Source organism: Dendronephthya gigantea, unplaced genomic scaffold, assembly GCF_004324835.1.
Source record: "Dendronephthya gigantea isolate DGI-Jeju-01 unplaced genomic scaffold, DenGig_1.0 000082F, whole genome shotgun sequence".
NCBI classification, from domain to species: domain Eukaryota; kingdom Metazoa; phylum Cnidaria; class Anthozoa; order Malacalcyonacea; family Nephtheidae; genus Dendronephthya; species Dendronephthya gigantea.
Genome location: NW_021163092.1, coordinates 722,464 through 740,628, shown reverse-complemented (window position 1 = coordinate 740,628; position 18,165 = coordinate 722,464). Strand labels below are relative to the sequence as shown.

General features: G+C 36.8%; 1 protein-coding gene across 1 annotated transcript; it reads right to left on the bottom strand.

Annotated features, from left to right (window-relative positions):
- Nucleotides 1-916: 916 nt before the first annotated feature.
- On the bottom strand, nt 917-17,026 carry LOC114532945 (endothelin-converting enzyme homolog). Its single transcript, XM_028554534.1, has 19 exons — nt 16,701-17,026; nt 14,369-14,565; nt 13,181-13,441; nt 12,527-12,619; nt 11,675-11,797; nt 11,445-11,537; nt 10,824-10,957; nt 10,351-10,567; nt 10,050-10,148; nt 9,884-9,958; nt 8,372-8,475; nt 8,103-8,161; nt 7,384-7,435; nt 7,223-7,290; nt 6,910-7,034; nt 6,322-6,387; nt 6,152-6,247; nt 5,520-5,596; nt 917-1,338 (listed from the first exon to the last, which is right to left on the bottom strand). Exons 1-19 carry the CDS (start codon nt 16,984-16,986, stop codon nt 1,254-1,256), a joined length of 2,310 nt encoding a protein of 769 aa, XP_028410335.1. The 5' UTR covers nt 16,987-17,026; the 3' UTR covers nt 917-1,253.
- Between the last annotated feature and the right edge of the window lie 1,139 nt (nt 17,027-18,165).

Here is an 18,165-nt window from a genome sequence, read left to right as displayed (position 1 = left end):
AATAACGGTACTGCTCCGTGCCTTCGCGAATCCTTTTCTGAGCGTAGTGTAATTGAAAATGGTTATAACCTGAGACATTACGACACTGATCTATCAATCCCGAGACCTAAGAAAGAGTTTCTCAAAAGAAGTTTTAAATATAGAGGAGCTGTATTATGGAATAGTCTTTCGCGTGAAGCTAAGTCTGCTCAATCGATTCATTGTTTCAAGAGGCTCATAAATTCAAGTAGTTAAATCTGCATATTATATATAGTTTATATTTGTATAGTGTAATTAAGTAGACGCCCATAATGTAATTAAGTAGACGCCCTCCGTGGAAATCAGTGGTAACTGACGGGGCTAGTGTCTGTAAATAAAATTTTAAATAAAATAATAATAATAATAATTCCTTTCATGTATGACACATCGCGGGAAGAAATAAGTAATCAGGGGAAAGAAATCATCCTGTCAGAACGTGCGCATCTCAATCAACAATCCTAGGTTGTTGTAAGCTCAAATGTTAGCTTTAGGAAAATATGCATGTTGTAAGGCAGATGCGAGCTCTTATGTCAATAAATTGTGCTTAAAATGGCGCGGTCGAGCATGTAATAGATTACGTCATCAAAAGTTCAATTCGGTAAAATAAGAGTAAAATAGTTTAAGTTCAAAGATATTGTTCACAGAGCTATTGCTTGTAAATTTAAGGCGACAACGCCTTAAAAAAACAAGATATGAGAGCAGGAACGAGCTTCTAACGATAACCCACATTTCTAACTTACAACGCTAATTGGTTGGATAAGGATCAACCCACGCTGGTTGGTGACGTGGGCAAGTGTCCCTCAACCATTACTATAAAAGGGCGTGCACAACACCAGAATCTTCAGTGGACCAACGGAGTATTAGTAATTTATTGTTATAGAATAAAATTTAGACCATTAGTAATTCATTGTAAATATCCTACTACCTCGCGTATATAGAATAAAAAAATTTAACAGTTGCATGGAAGAATGTCAAAATAACACAATAATAGCTTAGAGTCATTGACACACACACTACTGCATAGTAATTTGCAACGTGCATCAAATACCTGATCACCGAGTGAGTTGATACATTCCAATATACAGTATATTCTATATGGTCAGTTATAATCCCCTAATTTTCTTTTTGGCTCAATAAACGTTTCCAAATTAATAAAGTTACATGCATTGTCTATTTTACCAGCCAGCCGAAAAATGTTAGGATTTCCTACTATAGTTGTCATTGAAGAAAATATGCTACCAAACTGCGCAAGTGTCTTTCTTCATCAGACATCCAAAGGCCTTGCTAAATTCAGGGAAGTTGCGTAGTGGAACACGTACCCTGGAAATTGAAAAAGATAAGTTATGCTGAATATAGCACAACATGAAGTATTACGTTGGGCATTATAACCAAATTAACTTCGAATCGATCCATGCAATCCATTCATTGCGTAATAAAGATTTTTCAATACGCTGTTCCTTTAAATTCAATTGTGAAATAAGAATTTATGGTTCAAGGTTTTAGAAGCCTGTTGGGTGGGTTTTGAATAAAGACTTTTCTGCTATAAGAGAGTATTTTAACACATGAGATCTTTTGTATAGTTATTATTATATTCGTATTATTTTCATTGCCATTATATTAAAATTTCATCAGCTTTTCATAGCATTTGGCCCTGGTAACTGTAGGTTACAAGTCCATTTCACATTGTTGCTATTTCATCGACATGCCATTTACTTAGATATTTCTTGAACGAAATTCGAATGGGAAAAAAATTCAAAGATTTCCTCTGAATAAATTAAATTTCGCCTATATTTTAAAAAACCCCGTGGATATTCATCCGACACCGGAACTCCCTGTCTGATAGCTATTCACCCGACATGATGCGCATTCGTGTTCTGCGCAGTTAATTACACGTGCGATAATTCATCGAACACGGGGGCACGCATCAAATGTAAAAATGGCGGATAAAGACATTGGATTGAAAGTAGGCCAAAAGTTCTCGTCTTTTGAGGAGGTTAAGGTTGCAATCGCTCGCTATGAAGAAACGAATTACGTTAACTTGTATGTCAACGATTCAAGGTCAATTATTTCAGCGCTAAAACGAACCCCAGAGAAGGTTTTTAAACCCGAGTTGAAATACTTCCATCTGAACTACACTTGTGTTGCTGGTGGTAGTAGAACATTTAAGTCCAAATCAAAAGGAGCAAGGCCGAACCAAAGGTTAGTTTTTTCTTTCTTTATACGTAAACCCTGTTTAGAAATGTTGTTTTGTGTACTGAATACTTCGAATTTTCTCTGTTGTCTAAAGCACATTTAGAAAGGGCTGCCCCATGCAAGTGAAGCTTCGAGTTAGCAAACATGGCAATTTTTTGGAGGTGGTTGTTTTGAAGGAAAGTCACAATCATAAGTGCGATGAGGTATGTTGTGTGGTGTTATTGAGCTACTAAGTATATTCGAAGTGGCCATTATTTACGGACCTGTAAACAGACTTTTCCAAGCTATATTTAAGGCTCAGTTACAGGAAAAAAACATAATACAAAACAATTAAAACAAAGAGGACGGTTGAGGAATCAAACCCAGTATTCAGTGATCACAGTCCAACGCCTTGTCATACATGTGCACCCCTATTGCTATTAGGGAGTGTTCATTATTTATGGTTGGGGGGCAGCTAATTCATTAGGAGGGGGAGGCAAAAGAAATTCGCTGTTTGCTTTTTGGGGGGTCAACAGAGTTTGAAGATGGCTAGTTGGGGGGGTCATAAAAGTTTTTGTTCACTCAACAAAATGCGTTACTATGAAGCTTACTAAGCTTACATTAATTATAATAACTTGTAGGTACACCACGTAAGTATTAAATACTGCAAACGTAAGTATTATATTTAATACTTACGTGGTGTACCTACAAGTTATTATAATTACTAAAGTCGCCATGCAATCATACAAGAAAATTATTAAGCTTACATTACTAAGATCTCTATTTTTTAGGTATCATTTAAACACTTTCCAAAGCAAAGGAGGCTAAATGAGGAAACAGTTAATGAGACAAATAAATTTTTAAAATGAAATGCAACAAAAAGATTTTACAGAGTCATTTGCAGAAGATAAGTGGAAAGGTGGTAACAGGTCGTGACATTTCCAACATGAGGGGAAAAATTTCAGCCAGCAAGTGTAATCGAAATGACATTGAACAGCTGGTAAAAAAACTTAGCGAAAATAAAGGTTAGTTCTTTGCAAAAAAAAAGGGTTAAGTGGGAAAAAGACTGAGGTATAGCTTCCTATTTAAACATGTTACTAGACACTTGTTTAATATCAATAGAATTTCCCATTTTCCCCTCATCCATAATATTAGATGGATCAATTGCAGTTCACCACCAAATCATGTTTAGCTGATATTGTTTTTGAGTTGTATACAGGATAAATAATCATATAATCATAATTAAAAAATAATTGTACTTTAGGTGCTACTGCCAAAATTGTTGTCGATGACGAGAATAACCTGCTGGGTTTATACTATCAGGATAAACCAATGAAGGCTGCATATGATTCATTCCCTGAAATTGTTTTCATTGATGCTACTTACAAACTGAACGAGCTGAAAATGCCGTTGTATGTAATGCTTGGAGAAGATGGCAATGGCGAAAGTGAGATTTTCTGCACATTCATCGTATCCAATGAAGAGAAACCAACCATTCAGAAAATGGTGCATATCTTTAAAGATCACAATCCTTCATGGACAGGGACAAAAACAGTCATGACTGACAAAGACTTTAGCCCCGTTTACACTACACTGAATTTATTGGCACGGCACGGCTAAAATGGGTGCCCGTGCCCATTTCATCCATGCCCGGCCTTTGTTTTGGTAGCCTGAATACTAATAAAATTGGGCACGGGTACCCATTTTAGCCGTGCCGTGCCAATAAATTCAGTGTAGTGTAAACGGGGCTTTTGTTGAGCGTCAAGTATTAAAAGAAGAGTTTCCTGGTGTTCACTTGGCTATATATCTTTTCCATACCCAGAGGACTTTCAGGAGGGAGGTAACATGTGATAAAATGGGGATCACAGCAGAACAACGAAACCTGTGTCTGGAAATATTCCAGAAGATGACATATGCAAAAAGTGAGAATGAGTATCAGAATTTGTGCAAAGATCTAGAGAGAACAAAAGTTCCAAGTGTTTTGGAATATTTCAGGAAGAATTTGGACAAAGAACACCATGAATGGGTTGAGGGTCTAAAGTCTGCTAACTTGACATTCCTGAACCGAACTAACAACAGGTATGTACGCAATAGACATCTTTAGAAAGGATATATCTTTAGAGACTCCACTTGGTTAAAAAAAAGGAAAATCTAATTTTGTGATCACTTTCCTTTGAAATAAAAGGTCTCAACTGAACTGAATACATTCTGGCTGAACTCATACAGTAATTGAAGTGATCGCAAAGATAGATTGCATAATATTTCACCACAGCACTATTTGCTTATTTGTGAGAAATAAGACTAAAGAGTTCTATCCTTGAACAAATTTTTAGATTAGAATCCTATAATCAAAAGATCAAGACTGTGTGCTCTAGAAATACAAACCTTGACCAGTTTTATGAAGAACTTCTGGTTGTGTTTCAATCCATTAGGACTCTACGTGACCATAAGGCAATTACATTATTGCAAAAAGACCTGTTTCCCTGTATGCTGAAGGTACAGCAGAAGCCAAATATATGGAATTCTTAACCCCTTATGCATTTGGATTTGTGATGCAACAGCTAGAATTAGCCGCCAAAGTTAAAAGTATTCGCAGAAAGGATTCTGAAGCTGCCACTGAATTTGAAGTTGATGCGTCATCTGGCAAACTAACAGTGTCCTACTGTAACTGTGAGTGCATGTTCTTTATAGCAATGATGCTTCCTTGCCGACATATCTTTGCTGTTCGTAGAAATTTGGAGAAAGATGCTTTTGACATTTCTATTTGTGCTACAAGGTTGACAATAAGTTACTACAAGTCAAAACACTATGTCCTCAAAAGTTCCGATGGAAAGAAGTTTTGCTCAACTCCAGATTCAACTCCAGATGAAGCTGCTCCATTATGTGTTGAACAACATACAAAAAAGCGGATCTTAATAAAATGCATGCAAGATTTAATAAAAATGTGAAAACTTTTACGGAACTGGACAAGATGAATGCATAAGAAGATACGATTTTTGAAACTCTAACGAGTTTCCAACTTCTGGTTGAAAACTCTGATGACTTTTCATTTCTGGTTGGTGAAAGTCAATGAAATAGCGTGTTTCTTTTCTATTGCGAAATTTGTCGGGAAAATAGTGCTTTGTTGAACGTGCCCGACACGATGTCGGAAGAATAACCATTCCATCAATCCCCGTACGACAAAAAACACCCAAAAATATCAAGTCGATATTTTCCTTTTTGCGCATGCGCTACATGAATGTCGGATGAATGGCTATTAGACAGGGAGTTCCGGTGTCGGATGAATATCCACGGGGTTTTAAAAAAAAATTGTTGCCCACAGATCTTATCTGACTGGATCCAAAGAATGAACACCATACTCTGTGAAATCCCTTGCGCTTCCGTTTCCAAACTTTGCACACCACGACTATACAAGCAACAAATTTTCATTTTTGTTTATAACAAAAGGCATGCAGCACTAGCGGTAAATTAAAACATAATTTCTTAAAGGAAATTATTAAGATAGATCCTTATTTGAAGATCTGAAAGTAGGGCCGTAGCTAGGAGCTTATAATTAGGGGGTATATATTCATTAATTCATTTTCTGGCTGACTGATTTCCCTCGTTCGCCATTGTTCCCGCGGTAGATAAACATGACTATATGAATATACACACTCCCAATTAAGCGGTCTAGCAACGGCCCTGTCTGGAAGTCTAAAACCTGCGAAACTGACTAAGGAGGAAAGATACTTCTGTAAAGGATAATAGGCAGTCAACTGTGCTGTTGAACCGTCCTTTATCGCTGACAGTCTTGACTAAAACATTAGCGTGAATATAAATATATCTGGACGTAAAGTAGGGGAAGGACGTAAAGTAGGGGTAATTTCAGCGAAGTCAAGCTTTTTTCTATTCACACTGCGGCTCACACACCAAGGAATTAATTAGCTTTATTTTATCATCGAAATCAAGCGTTAATTTGTACCTGTGCGTAGCTGATGAAGAAAAGTTGGTTATTATCGAAAGGAAGAGCTGGTAACAATTCTTCATCGCCATTTGTTTTTCGCCATTTTTGATATGCCTTAAAAAATTATACGCATTGCCAAAAATTAATGACAAAATAACTTTTTGTGTCGTGTTGTAATGTAAACTTACTCGGTAAGCGTACTTCAGTCCTCCATTATCAGCAATGTTCTCTGATAATGTCCTTTCACCATTAGCCTAAGAATATAGCGTTTGATCAAGTTGACACATGAGGTAATTAAGGTATTTTACACATGGTTTTACTAAATATACAGGAATAAACAAGGGGAGATTTCGTTTTAGACCAATCAGCAAGTTTGTTTACATTTTCAATGACCCAATCAGAATGCATAAATTTTTACTACTTCCGGTAAAAAGGTAAATTATTTACCATTTTACATGAAGTATTAAAATTAAGACATTCTGACAGGCTTAGCTTGAAAAAAATAATGTAAAACAAATATGCCGATGACTTTAAACGAATTCCGCCTTCCTACAGAAATATCATTCTTGACGCTCAAACATTAAATCTATACTTCCGATCGCATGTAATATCCTCTATATATTGAACAAAATGTGGGTTGAATAACTCTGTTTCGTGTGTCGCACATACGTCAAGTTCTTTTTACAAAAATGAAAAACTACAGATAAACACTGATATATACTAGAATGCATGCACACTATGTACGCCGGTTTCCCAAAGGAAGTGCGTTTACGAACCTGTAGTCCAAATATTGTAACGTTGTTATACTCATCAATCAAACATTGTGACCGTTTTACGAAATTATCATACGATGAATTGGTCCACCATTGACGAAGGTTACCGTTTTCGTCGTATTGACTTCCTAATAGGTTCATGCAGGTATTTCAATTAAGCTTGTCAGTAACATTAGTCAAATAATGGTAGTACAATTATAAAATATGTGTTTAGGGGACCTGAAGACTGTCTTTCAAAGAATTTTAAGGAATTTTAACCTTCCGGGCTACTCAAGGGCAAAGGCGCTGGCATTTATAACTTTCATCAGGATCCTACCTGTCTTATCGAAGCCATGAGTGATTTCGTGACCTATCACCGTACCAAGAGATCCATAGTTGAATGCTCTAAAAAATTGCAACAGTCGAATGGTTACAAACGATGAGTTTGTAGCAAGGTAACGCAGGATAAGAAAATAATGAGAAACATTTAGTCCTTACTTTAGTCCACCGGCTTCGTAATAAGGTAATTGCAACATTCCTGGCAAAATAGCTGCAAGAGAAGAGAAATATGGTGAATGGATGCAGAGATATACCCTACATAATCTGCAGAATTCCAAAACGCTAATATATATATTAATTGAACATGATTTTTCTGCAAAATAAATTTGGAGTTGTAACACAGGTGATAATATAGGCAAAAATGTTCTCCGTATTTACCATACCCACCCTTGACGGGCATATTCAAACCTAAGAATGTAAATTTGTCCCTTTCCCTCACCAGCTCACTCATTACGAGTGCCTATAGGCCTTGGAACCCTAGGAGGCGGTTTAAAAGGAGAAAGGAACACAGACACAACCCAAGCCATACATCCATCCAAAGCGTTAATAAGCTTGAATATGAGAGATTGATTTTATGTATTTATCAGTGCGGATGTACATTCTTAACATATCAAATGTCTAAGTGCTACACAACTCATCTCATTGTCGTCATGAACATTCTTACAATGCAGGAAATAAGTACAGTTAAAATACGTAGGTATATATTATCCGCGCCAAGTACTTTTGGTTATCAGGAACCTATATATATATAATTATACAGACGAGAATAATTGAGTTGAATTGAATTGTTGAGTCGTTTATTTTATTTATTTTATGTTAATGTGCTTGTTATTGTACCTATTTGGTTAGGACCGAAAAGAATCACTGTTAATACTTACTTATTCCATTCTTTTTGGGCTGGTAAAAAGCATTGACTACAAGAGGTGAAGTTGATCGCCTTAAAAGAAACAGTGTTAAAAAAATCCCCTTAACTAAAGTAAGAATGACATGTGATTGCAAACCGCATGACGGATTGTTGTCGATTCTCGCCTTTTTCACGCAGTGACAAAAATTGCCGATCCCATCGCACATTTTGATGGCCAGATTTCTGGATGAAAGCCCAAAAGTTCATCGGAAAGCGCTCAACATTTGTCTTCGAGTACAATACCTGTTGATAACTGTGGGTTTGCTCAACTCGTTTATTTTCAACTTCGTATGAGCCTTACGGATATTCAGCTTGTTTTGTAAAACATCAGATTCACTCATCTGACCCTGTTATTAATATAATGTTTAAAAAATATGAAAACTTACGTAGTTAGAAATGAAAGAACAATATTACCATATATCAAAAATCCTCAAAATTTTTGGTGCCAAATTCATGTTACGGTTACAAAATTATATCACGGGCTTATGCACGCCTAAAAACGATCAGGTGATTGCAAGTTGATAGTTTTCGTATCCAATGAACGCCAAAATGTCAGCGTAGCAGGATAAATCGTAAAGTTGAGAACATCACTGATAACTGCATACACGGGGCTACGGAAGTTCTAGGGGGGGGGAAATAATCATATATTCACGTTTAGCATTATTCGTTTCTTTTGAAATTGATTGTTTCTACAGGTCTGCTAAAATGAATATAAGAATAAACCACCCCCCCCCCCCTTTACGATCTTCCGCGGCCTCTGACTGTATATGATATATCGGCAAGGGCGTTTGTGAGTGGAACTAGGGTTAGCAGCAATATCTGAACAACTAAAGCCAGGTTTACACTACGTCAGTCTATGTGCTTTGACCTGGCCTAGGCCTATATGTGAACGTTATTTATCCGGCCTAAACCAGGTCTGGACTTGACCTGAAGCACTCTTTTGGTTATGTGAACAGGTTTTATAATATGATTTGTATACGATCCATATGTACCCCTAGCAAGTAATACCTAAGCCGGGTTTACCGCACGTGCTTTGAATACGCACTGCTTTGACCTGGCCTGGACCAGGCCTTGGCCTAGATGTGAACGTCGTTTATCCCGCCTAGACCAGGCCTTGACGTGGTCTAGGCCACGAAATCCAGGCCAACAGCAGAAGGTGGCCTGGACCAGGCCTGGACCTGACCTGCGTGGGGCAAGATTTTGGTTATGTGAACATGCATGCTTTACCTAGTCCTGACCAATTTTGAGTTTAATAGTATGATTTTTATAACCACTTTTCGGCGTGAGTCTTTTTCCAAGTATTTTTTCAACTACTTTGGTTGTCCAATATAACAAGGAAGACAGCGTTAACGTGGCACATATTACCTAGACTTGTCCTAGACCTGCTCCAGGTCTGGGGCCGGTTGTACCAAGCCCGTTTAGCTTAAACGATGTATAAGTCAAAATTAAATAACGCTCTTACATCTCTCTTGAATGAGTAAACTTGAATATTATGCACTAAATATGTAGTGGTAAACAGCATCTTTGTATTAAGGTTAAAAACATTTAATTTGCTTGTTGAGTAAAACGATAGACTTGCTTTCCATTTTGAACTTAACCACCGTTTAAGCTAAACGGGCTTGATACAACCAGCCCCAGGTCTAGGCCTGAAGTGTAAACGCAGTTTTAATTGTGGACTTTTTGTGGTTTGGCCAGGGTATAAAAAGCCCTCGGAAATATAACTTTTGTTCATAATTCGAGTAACTAAAAACTTACATCAAAATATCTGATCAGTTTGTTTGCATACAAGTCAGACATTGAAATTCCGATCCAATCTTTCATAACTTGTAGCTACACGAAATGGTTATAAAACTATCATAATAACGTCATTGAGAATTTTTTCATGTTGCTTGTTTTTTTGTCGCGATATTCTACTCCATACCTTGAGGCGAGCATGAGCGCGGGTTTTATTGTCCATCCATTCTTGTTCGTCCAAGCCCGCAATAAATTGCCCTTTGATCTCAGTGAACATTTCTATTGCCTTTTAGTATAAAGAGATGACTGTATGAATCACTAATAAATAGGAGAGGGGATTTTGCATGCATGTATTTCTAGTCAATTCTTAAATAGACGCAGTGAAGCTGATTGAACAGCGGATCCTGTTACATTTTTTCAGCAGAAGTGCGACACTTAATCGAACATTTACTGTACTAAGAACTTTTATCGATAAAAACCAAACTTGCCGTTTTCAGGGCGTTTTCTGTTATGTATTGCTTTACGTACAACAGCGTTGTAGCATCTTTGTATTCGTCGCATGTATCCCTAACGCACGTTTTCCATCGGGGATTAGAATCCAGTCCAAAAGTGTTGTAATAACTCTGCTGTGCTTCTCTGAATGCCTTTGGTAGGCTATCGATAACAGCTCGAACAATGTTCCAGATTATCTCGTTAGCAAGCAAACTAAAAAGACAGAGTTGTGTTGTCTATTATATAGTATACCTAGTCAGTTCACGGCTGCAAGACAGGTTATCTACATTAAAAACGTACACTGTATTTCACCAAAAAAGGGGGCATTGTTTTAGTTACACCCGATCTACTCCAAAACCAAAACTCCCTAATTCTTGGGGTGTTTGGCAAAGTCTTTAGTCTTCACAACTTCTTATATAAAATCGCGTTTCAAGTTGCAAATAATATTGTCTATCTTGTGACTTCTTACCCCTTAGGTTTGTCTGTAAGCCAATTAACGATCAGTTTGATATTGTTCGGCATATATATCATGATTTTTTCATCCAGTGCGATTGATCTACTTGTGCCTTTGAATATTTCCTCAAGATATAGCGTCCAATTAAACTAAAGAAGTAGGCATATATGGTAATAATTAAATTTCAATCTTCAGTATTGTATATGGATGGCTTTACACACCAAGCATGTTGTGTTATGGTATGGTATGGTATGGTATGGTATGGTATGGTATGGTATGGTATGGTATGGTATGGTATGGTATGGTATGGTATGGTATGGTATGGTATGGTATGGTATGGTATGGTATGGTATGGTATGGTATGGTATGGTATGGTATGGTATGGTATGGTATGGTATGGTATGGTATGGTATGGTATGGTATGGTATGGTATGGTATGGTATGGTATGGTATGGTATGGTATGGTATGGTATGGTATGGTATGGTATGGTATGGTATGGTATGGTATGGTATGGTATGGTATGGTATGGTATGGTATGGTATGGTATGGTATGGTATGGTATGGTATGGTATGGTATGGTATGGTATGGTATGGTATGGTAAAACTGTATGTAGTAAACCTGTTTACCTACATACCTTGAATGATGTCAAATTATTCAACTCGCTAACTGTCATAATTGCAATATCTTTAAGTGCTTTCAAATCAGTTTCCTCTGAAAGATTTCGAACCTTAAAAAAAATCCAATGTTTATTCAATAATGATCTAATACTTGCATAATCTTAAATTATACTAATTGAAATTAGTTTTAACTAATTAATTGCAAAGTGACCTTTCAACAAATATGCTTTAAGCAAAAAATACGTACTCTTAAAAAATTATCTTCTAAATCGACAATACGGTTCACTTCATCATCAACACTTGAGTTTGATCCAAATAAATTGAACACGGTAGACATAAACTTCCTGTAGTCTTCATAAACGTCAAGTCCCTGAAAAATTATTAGAGACATTAAGCCTTTTGGAATAAAGTCATAGAGCTTAATTCGAGATAGCGCTCTCTGCGTCCAGAAATGCAGACATTCTTCACAGGAGGTAAAGATCTGAGATCATTAGATATTTTCAGGACATTCAACGATGGCTCTCTTGGTACGGTCGCAGGTCACGAAATCACTCATGGCTTGTAAAAAGAACGTAGACAACGTTTAAAACTCCCATATATGTCTATAATTATTTTTTTTTAACGACCCATTGTATTTATAGCTGCCGTCATCGTGTTCCTGTCCTACAAGCTTAAGGTCGTTACTACCAGTTTACCCCTCATTAGCAATATACAAAACTTTACACCACCGTATCTTATGCAATGTTAAAACAGATGCCAGCGTGGAAACTAGCTCTGCACGATTGCTTATTTACAAAACATTTACGGAATTGTGTGGTGCAAAATGGCAGTACGCGCATGTAATTATTCTGTTTTGCACAGGTTGATACTTTTAGGGTGATTATATCGTCTTCTATATCATCCTAAACAATCCCTTTCTTTGATGACACGAATTTTTCTTTCCAAGTTCATTTAAGCCTTTTGAATAACTACGTCACAACTTTATTTCTACTACCTTAGAGCCACCATAAATTTTTGGATTTCAAGTTTTATTCCAAAGACCTATGTTGAAAGATGCAAAGAATTTTTTTTCAACACATTCTATGAGCTTAGAGCTTACCTCAGATTTCTTGTGTTTTAGTACAAGCTTTTTTGAACGCAATTGTTCTTCGTCAAAAGTTGTCTCGTCGAAACCAGAAAATCCCCCGCTTATCTATGCAAAGAAAGCAATGAAATTTCACAAGTAGGCTATTTACAATCGTGCCAATCGAAGCGTTCCGAAGATGTTGACCAGTTCATTTCCTAACTTGAAGGAACACATATGCATCTGAACGATTCCTCAATAATTGGAAAAGTTCTTTAAAAAGTTCCTAACTTCCTGTTTCATTGACCAATCAAATTTTACGTTTTATTGTAGAGCAATCTGATTGGTCAATGAAACAGGAAGTTAGCGGGAACTTTTTAAGGAACTTTTCAAATTGTTGAGGAATTGTTCAGATGTATTCCTTCAAGTTAGGAAATGAACTGGTCAACGCTTTGGAACGCTTCTATTGGCACGACTGTAACCTCAATTGCTTATTAGAACTTTCGACTAGCGCTTAGCGATCGACTGCCGGCATATTTCTTATCATCACATCGGCGTATATGTTATTCGTCAGTAGAATTGTGCAAGCTCGCACAATCTCGAGATATGTTTTGGTTCCCAACCTCCGGCCTGCCCATCTTCTCCATCCCTTTAATTGAACATGACCATGCATATACCAGATTTATTTACCGTAATAAACTTCTCGGATGTTTTGAAAATCGAATGCTTTACATCCATTGCAAGGAATACGGGTGCCTGAACATCAGCAAGGGCTCTGCCAAGCATTTTTTCAAGTGTCCAAGCGTCCTCACTCCAATTCGCGTTAGTAATACCCCAAGAGCCATGTTTTTCTATTAAGTTATAAACTGGTCGTACTCCAGCATCTTCAATGTAAGACTCGTTCATGCAGGATTGATAGTGTACGAATGGTGGATGGAGAGATGAATTCAACTATAACATAATGCTGAATTTAAGACGCTTTGTGACAACAATAAAAAAGTAGCATATGCAATTCCCATAAAAAATGGTATAACAACTGCCTAAAATAGACAAAAACACTTTTTGACCTAGGGGCCTTCATCAGGAGCGTTGATAGGGAGAGGGTTGTTTAGGGATTCCTCGCCCCGGAAGCTCGTTTAATTTTTCAAAAATTTCAAACATCACAGGTATATTTTACTCGCCATCGCAGTTCTACTTACCGCTAAATATTTTTACCCCATATTTTGTTGATTTGCTTTAAATCTCCGGGAACTGAACTTTCAAAAAGTGTTTTAATTTCATCTTTGTCACTCCTAAGCAAAACTGTCGGCTATTTTGTTTTTGTTACTCACCATATATGAGCTGATATCAACTGTGAGTATCTCGATTAGTCAGATTATACCTCAAATTGAAATTGTCCAATCAAAAAACGTTATATGCATGTACCATGTGACAAAGAGAATTTTGCGGTATCGCATCCCAATCTCTTCCGAGATTATGGTGTGACATACAAAGTGTTGTTGTTTGTTTGAAATCAAGAAATTAACGATTCTGACGAGAAAATTAACCGTATTCTCCACGAAAGGCATACAGGAACACAAAGAAAAGTTAACTAATGTTAAAATACATGATACGATAATTGTTTACGCCTTCTTCGAATGCTTTTACTGATAAATATAAATAATTCTTCGGCGAACCTTTGAACTGTATGTTTTGCCTCTTCTACAAAAGTTCATAATACTTTTTTTGTATAATATATAATTTATAGACCCTCCGTTTGGGGAATTCGGCAAAATATTTCCGGAAGTGATAATATTTTCCGAGGGCCCCCTTTCACTCTAGATCTATGAATGATAAATATTAACATAGTATTGCTCAAAAAACTGAAAAAGTTAATACCTTAGAGTAAGTTGACATCAATTGATTATTTTCAAATAAATTCTTCAAGTTGCGCTGAATAATAGCGACTCCTTTATGTACCATACCAATCTTGGAATTATAATCAGGCACATCACCCTTCTCCAAGAATCCTCCACAACAGAACTGATAAAAATCATCACAAGGTTTGGTCGACTGGTCAAGTTTGTCTAAAATGTCTGACAAAGCCAAAATAGGCCCTAATATTTCAATGGAATTTCAGTAAAAAAAATGAAGCGAACTATTGTGGTAGCTAGGATATTACATACATTTATAGGAAATAGCGTGGGAGTTTGAGAGAACGAGAAATAATCAGTGGGAAATCAGTGGAAGCACTAGTTTTTCCACGTTATAGTTCGAGTTCTCCAAAAACTTCCACAAGTGATTCTACTTAACCGGCGAAGGCGATGTGATAAAAAGGCAATATTCACTGAGCCGAAAATTGTTTTAGTAAAAATTTCGGGGTGTTTACGAATAATAATCAACATAATTTCATAAAAATTCATAATTACTTTAAATTTCTTAGTTGAAATACAACAAAAAAAAGCTATAGTCACCGATCAGTGACTATCACTTCAGAGACAGTGAATCCTGACCAATCAGAATGCAAGAAAATCAATAGTCAGCTCGAGATTTATACCAAAACTGTATAGAAACACAGGAAAAAATGTTTTATTTCTTTTATAATATAAAAAAAATCCGATCAAAAACGATTCAAAAAACGACTTCGTACAAATACTATAATTTGATTCAATTACAAATTTTCATTACCTTACTTTGCTTGTCAATTTCGGCGGGAAAGGTTTCTATACAGTTTTAGTATACACCCGACTATTGTCTATTACAAATCCTACATTCCGATTAGCTACTCAACCGTTGTCTATTGGTGATGGTGAACGTTTAGGAAAAATTCGCTCGCACGACCGTATAAAATTGATTTAATTAAATTATTTTTCGGCGTAGTTGCGGTGTGTCGATTATTTTCTCGAAATTAATATATCTAGGCACAGGGTGTATACTAAAACAATTAGACAACTCGCCTTCGTTGTCTATGAGCGAATAGTCAACTCAGGCTTCGTCTTCGTTGACTATTCGCTCATAGACAACTTGGACTCGTTTTCTAATTGTTAAATAGAAACACGCTTCTCGACCAATCAGCACGCGCGTACTATATAAGTATTATAATTATGATAAATTTATATGATACATGCATGGAAAACAAGATATCGAATGAGAGCGGTTACAGCGAACGAGTGAGATCCCTCTCAGCACTAGAAAAACATTAGATATTTCATAAGGGATTTTTTGGCTTTTAAGCTGAGTTTTCTCTGCGAGAAACTCTTGGGTTATAGTCGGTAATGTAAACAAACGCTTTGTTTTCATATTGATCCGCTATATCTCTTAAAATATCCTGTCCTGTCGGAAGATTTATTACCCTTTCAGTTAGTATATTTCTAAGTGAATAAGAGATTGAGTTAATGAAGCCTTCGTATATAACTCCTCTTTAAAACATTTGAATATATTTGATGCGTAACCAGGTATTGAAATATACAGACGTTCTCTGATTAAAACATTATTGCACGAGCTTAATTTAAGAATGTCAGTCTGTAATACTTCCATTTTCTCCATTGGCTGACAGTCGAAAGCAGACTGACAGTCGAAAGCTCGTGAAATAATTAATATTTAACCAGAGAACGTATATATTTTTCAATACTCTTAAAACACTTATTTGCAGCTCAAAATACATCATTATTTTAATCGAGACATCCTGTTCTTTCTTATTCAAATATTCTTGGCACGTCTCTATGCCTTTATTATTGCTGTTTTTTATACGAAATAATAAAAGGACTTCGTCGACCGTGGAAATGACATTAAGCGTTTCGAAAATAGGCTACATGAATTTGGTTTTGCATGACCGTCCGTTTCGAAGCAAGCATATGCGAGCTGACCAGCCACATGCAGCTTGTGATTAAGATGTAGCATAGCTATAAATACCAGAACTATGGGTTTCTAATGCCGCAATATGCGTTTCTAGAAATAATTATGTAATATGATGCAGGCGACAAAACGAAAGTCTATAATATTGGCCTCGTTCACACGGTGCAAGATTGCTATCGGAACAGATCAAATTTTGAAGTTAATGAAAGATGGTGGAAATTTTTAATGCCCAAGACTTGATCAAACACACTAAATCTATCGAACTAATAAGCACTATTTGCTATGATAATCGTTGCTTCGTGACGGCAAGCGAAGATTTCGTGACGAGAGGACCGCTACCGTGTTAACGCGGCAAATAATAACACACAGTACATACCCGCAGCACTGACAACGCAAGTGGGGGAAGTGCACGTAGTGCCAGAGTCCGTTTCAGATTCTGTCTCCCCTGTGCGAGATTTTGTTTTCTCTTCCTGATGTGATGAATTCGTGGGTTTTTTTAATTTCTCCGTGAAATACAACGCAGCAAAAGTAACAGACAGAACGAGCAGCAGAACGATTGAAATGTACAAAACCAAGCGTATTTTCGAACGCTTTCGACTTCCAACATCACTTAGTAAAATAATAGGATCCATGTCATTCGCCATTTCGTTCGCCGTATTCATTTGGAACTTCAATCTCTGTGTAAAACCATCACACACAGACGTTTAAAGCGGAAGTCAAGTCCGTTCTGCGCATATAGGTTCTGCTCATAACAAGTGAGGGACCTCTGATGTGAAAATTGCCTAAATTCCGCATGTTTTTTAACATAAACTCTAGTTCATATTAATTTAGAAGCGTAACGAACCTAAATAGTGTTAGATATTCAGACAGCACACCGTATTTTAAAAAATAATGAAGTTCAAAATGTGAACAAACCGTTTCTTTACATACGTACGGACGTGACTTCCACTTTAAATATATTTATTATACAAACGTTTAATCTGTGTCATAGGGGAAATTTGCTAAGTAGAAACACTTCATAATGCAGCGTGTTGCTTTACTGGTCGCGTAGCGACAGTGACCTACAGTTTCGGCTTGGTTTTTTTTAGTATTATTTTCCTCTCTTGGGTCGACCCCCAGCGTCGCTAGCTGCAGGCCATATCACCCTAATCGGGAACCTGCGCATAGGTAAGTTACTTAGTAAACGTAACTTACCTAGTTATTATTGTTAGTTATTATTATCAAGAAAGGGATCAAAATGCTAGCAAACGCTTTCCTCATCTTTACGTTCATTACACATATATACAACTGCACACGCCGAGCACATACCATAGCCTACACCGGCTACCCTAAGTAAAAGATGTAGAGCGGTTTTGAAATGGGCTGTTCTGTGTTTCTCCTGCTTTCAACATGCGACATATAGTTCGGTATGTTGTTCATTTTTATTATGAAGAACATTTACGACACAAAATTTGCATAGTTGGGCTGGCTACGCCGCTGTGAACGACACAACCATAACGCCTAGTAGGCGTCTTGTTAATCATCTGATCAGCTCTCCCACGGTGTATCTGAATCTTCCGGTATCGCAGTCCACTGACCTGAAAGCTTTACTGGACTACGTACATTTGAATACGATGTAAACCGATCTAGAATTACAGGATTACGCTTAAAATTTTGTACACTATTTTTGAAGTCAGAATATCTATTATAAGCTGACGCTTTCAATCCTGATAACCTTTTCAAACTAAATTGTTTTTAGCCCAGTTATAGAACCTCTCGTAATCAGTCGACAGGCTGACGATTTAGTGCATGCCCCCCAAAAATTCTGGCTATATAATTCGCTATAATTATTCACTTGCAGG

Excerpts from the sequence above, each read along its gene's own strand:
- LOC114532945 (XM_028554534.1), bottom strand. The coding sequence starts at position 16,986 with ATGAATACGGCGAACGAAATGGCGAATGACATGGATCCTATTATTTTA. Across the intron at positions 8,162-8,371 it reads AAACCCACAGTTATCAACAG|GCGATCAACTTCACCTCTTG; the intron begins GTATTGTACTCG and ends GTTTCTTTTAAG. Across the intron at positions 7,436-8,102 it reads GCCCAAAAAGAATGGAATAA|CTATTTTGCCAGGAATGTTG; the intron begins GTAAGTATTAAC and ends CTTCTCTTGCAG.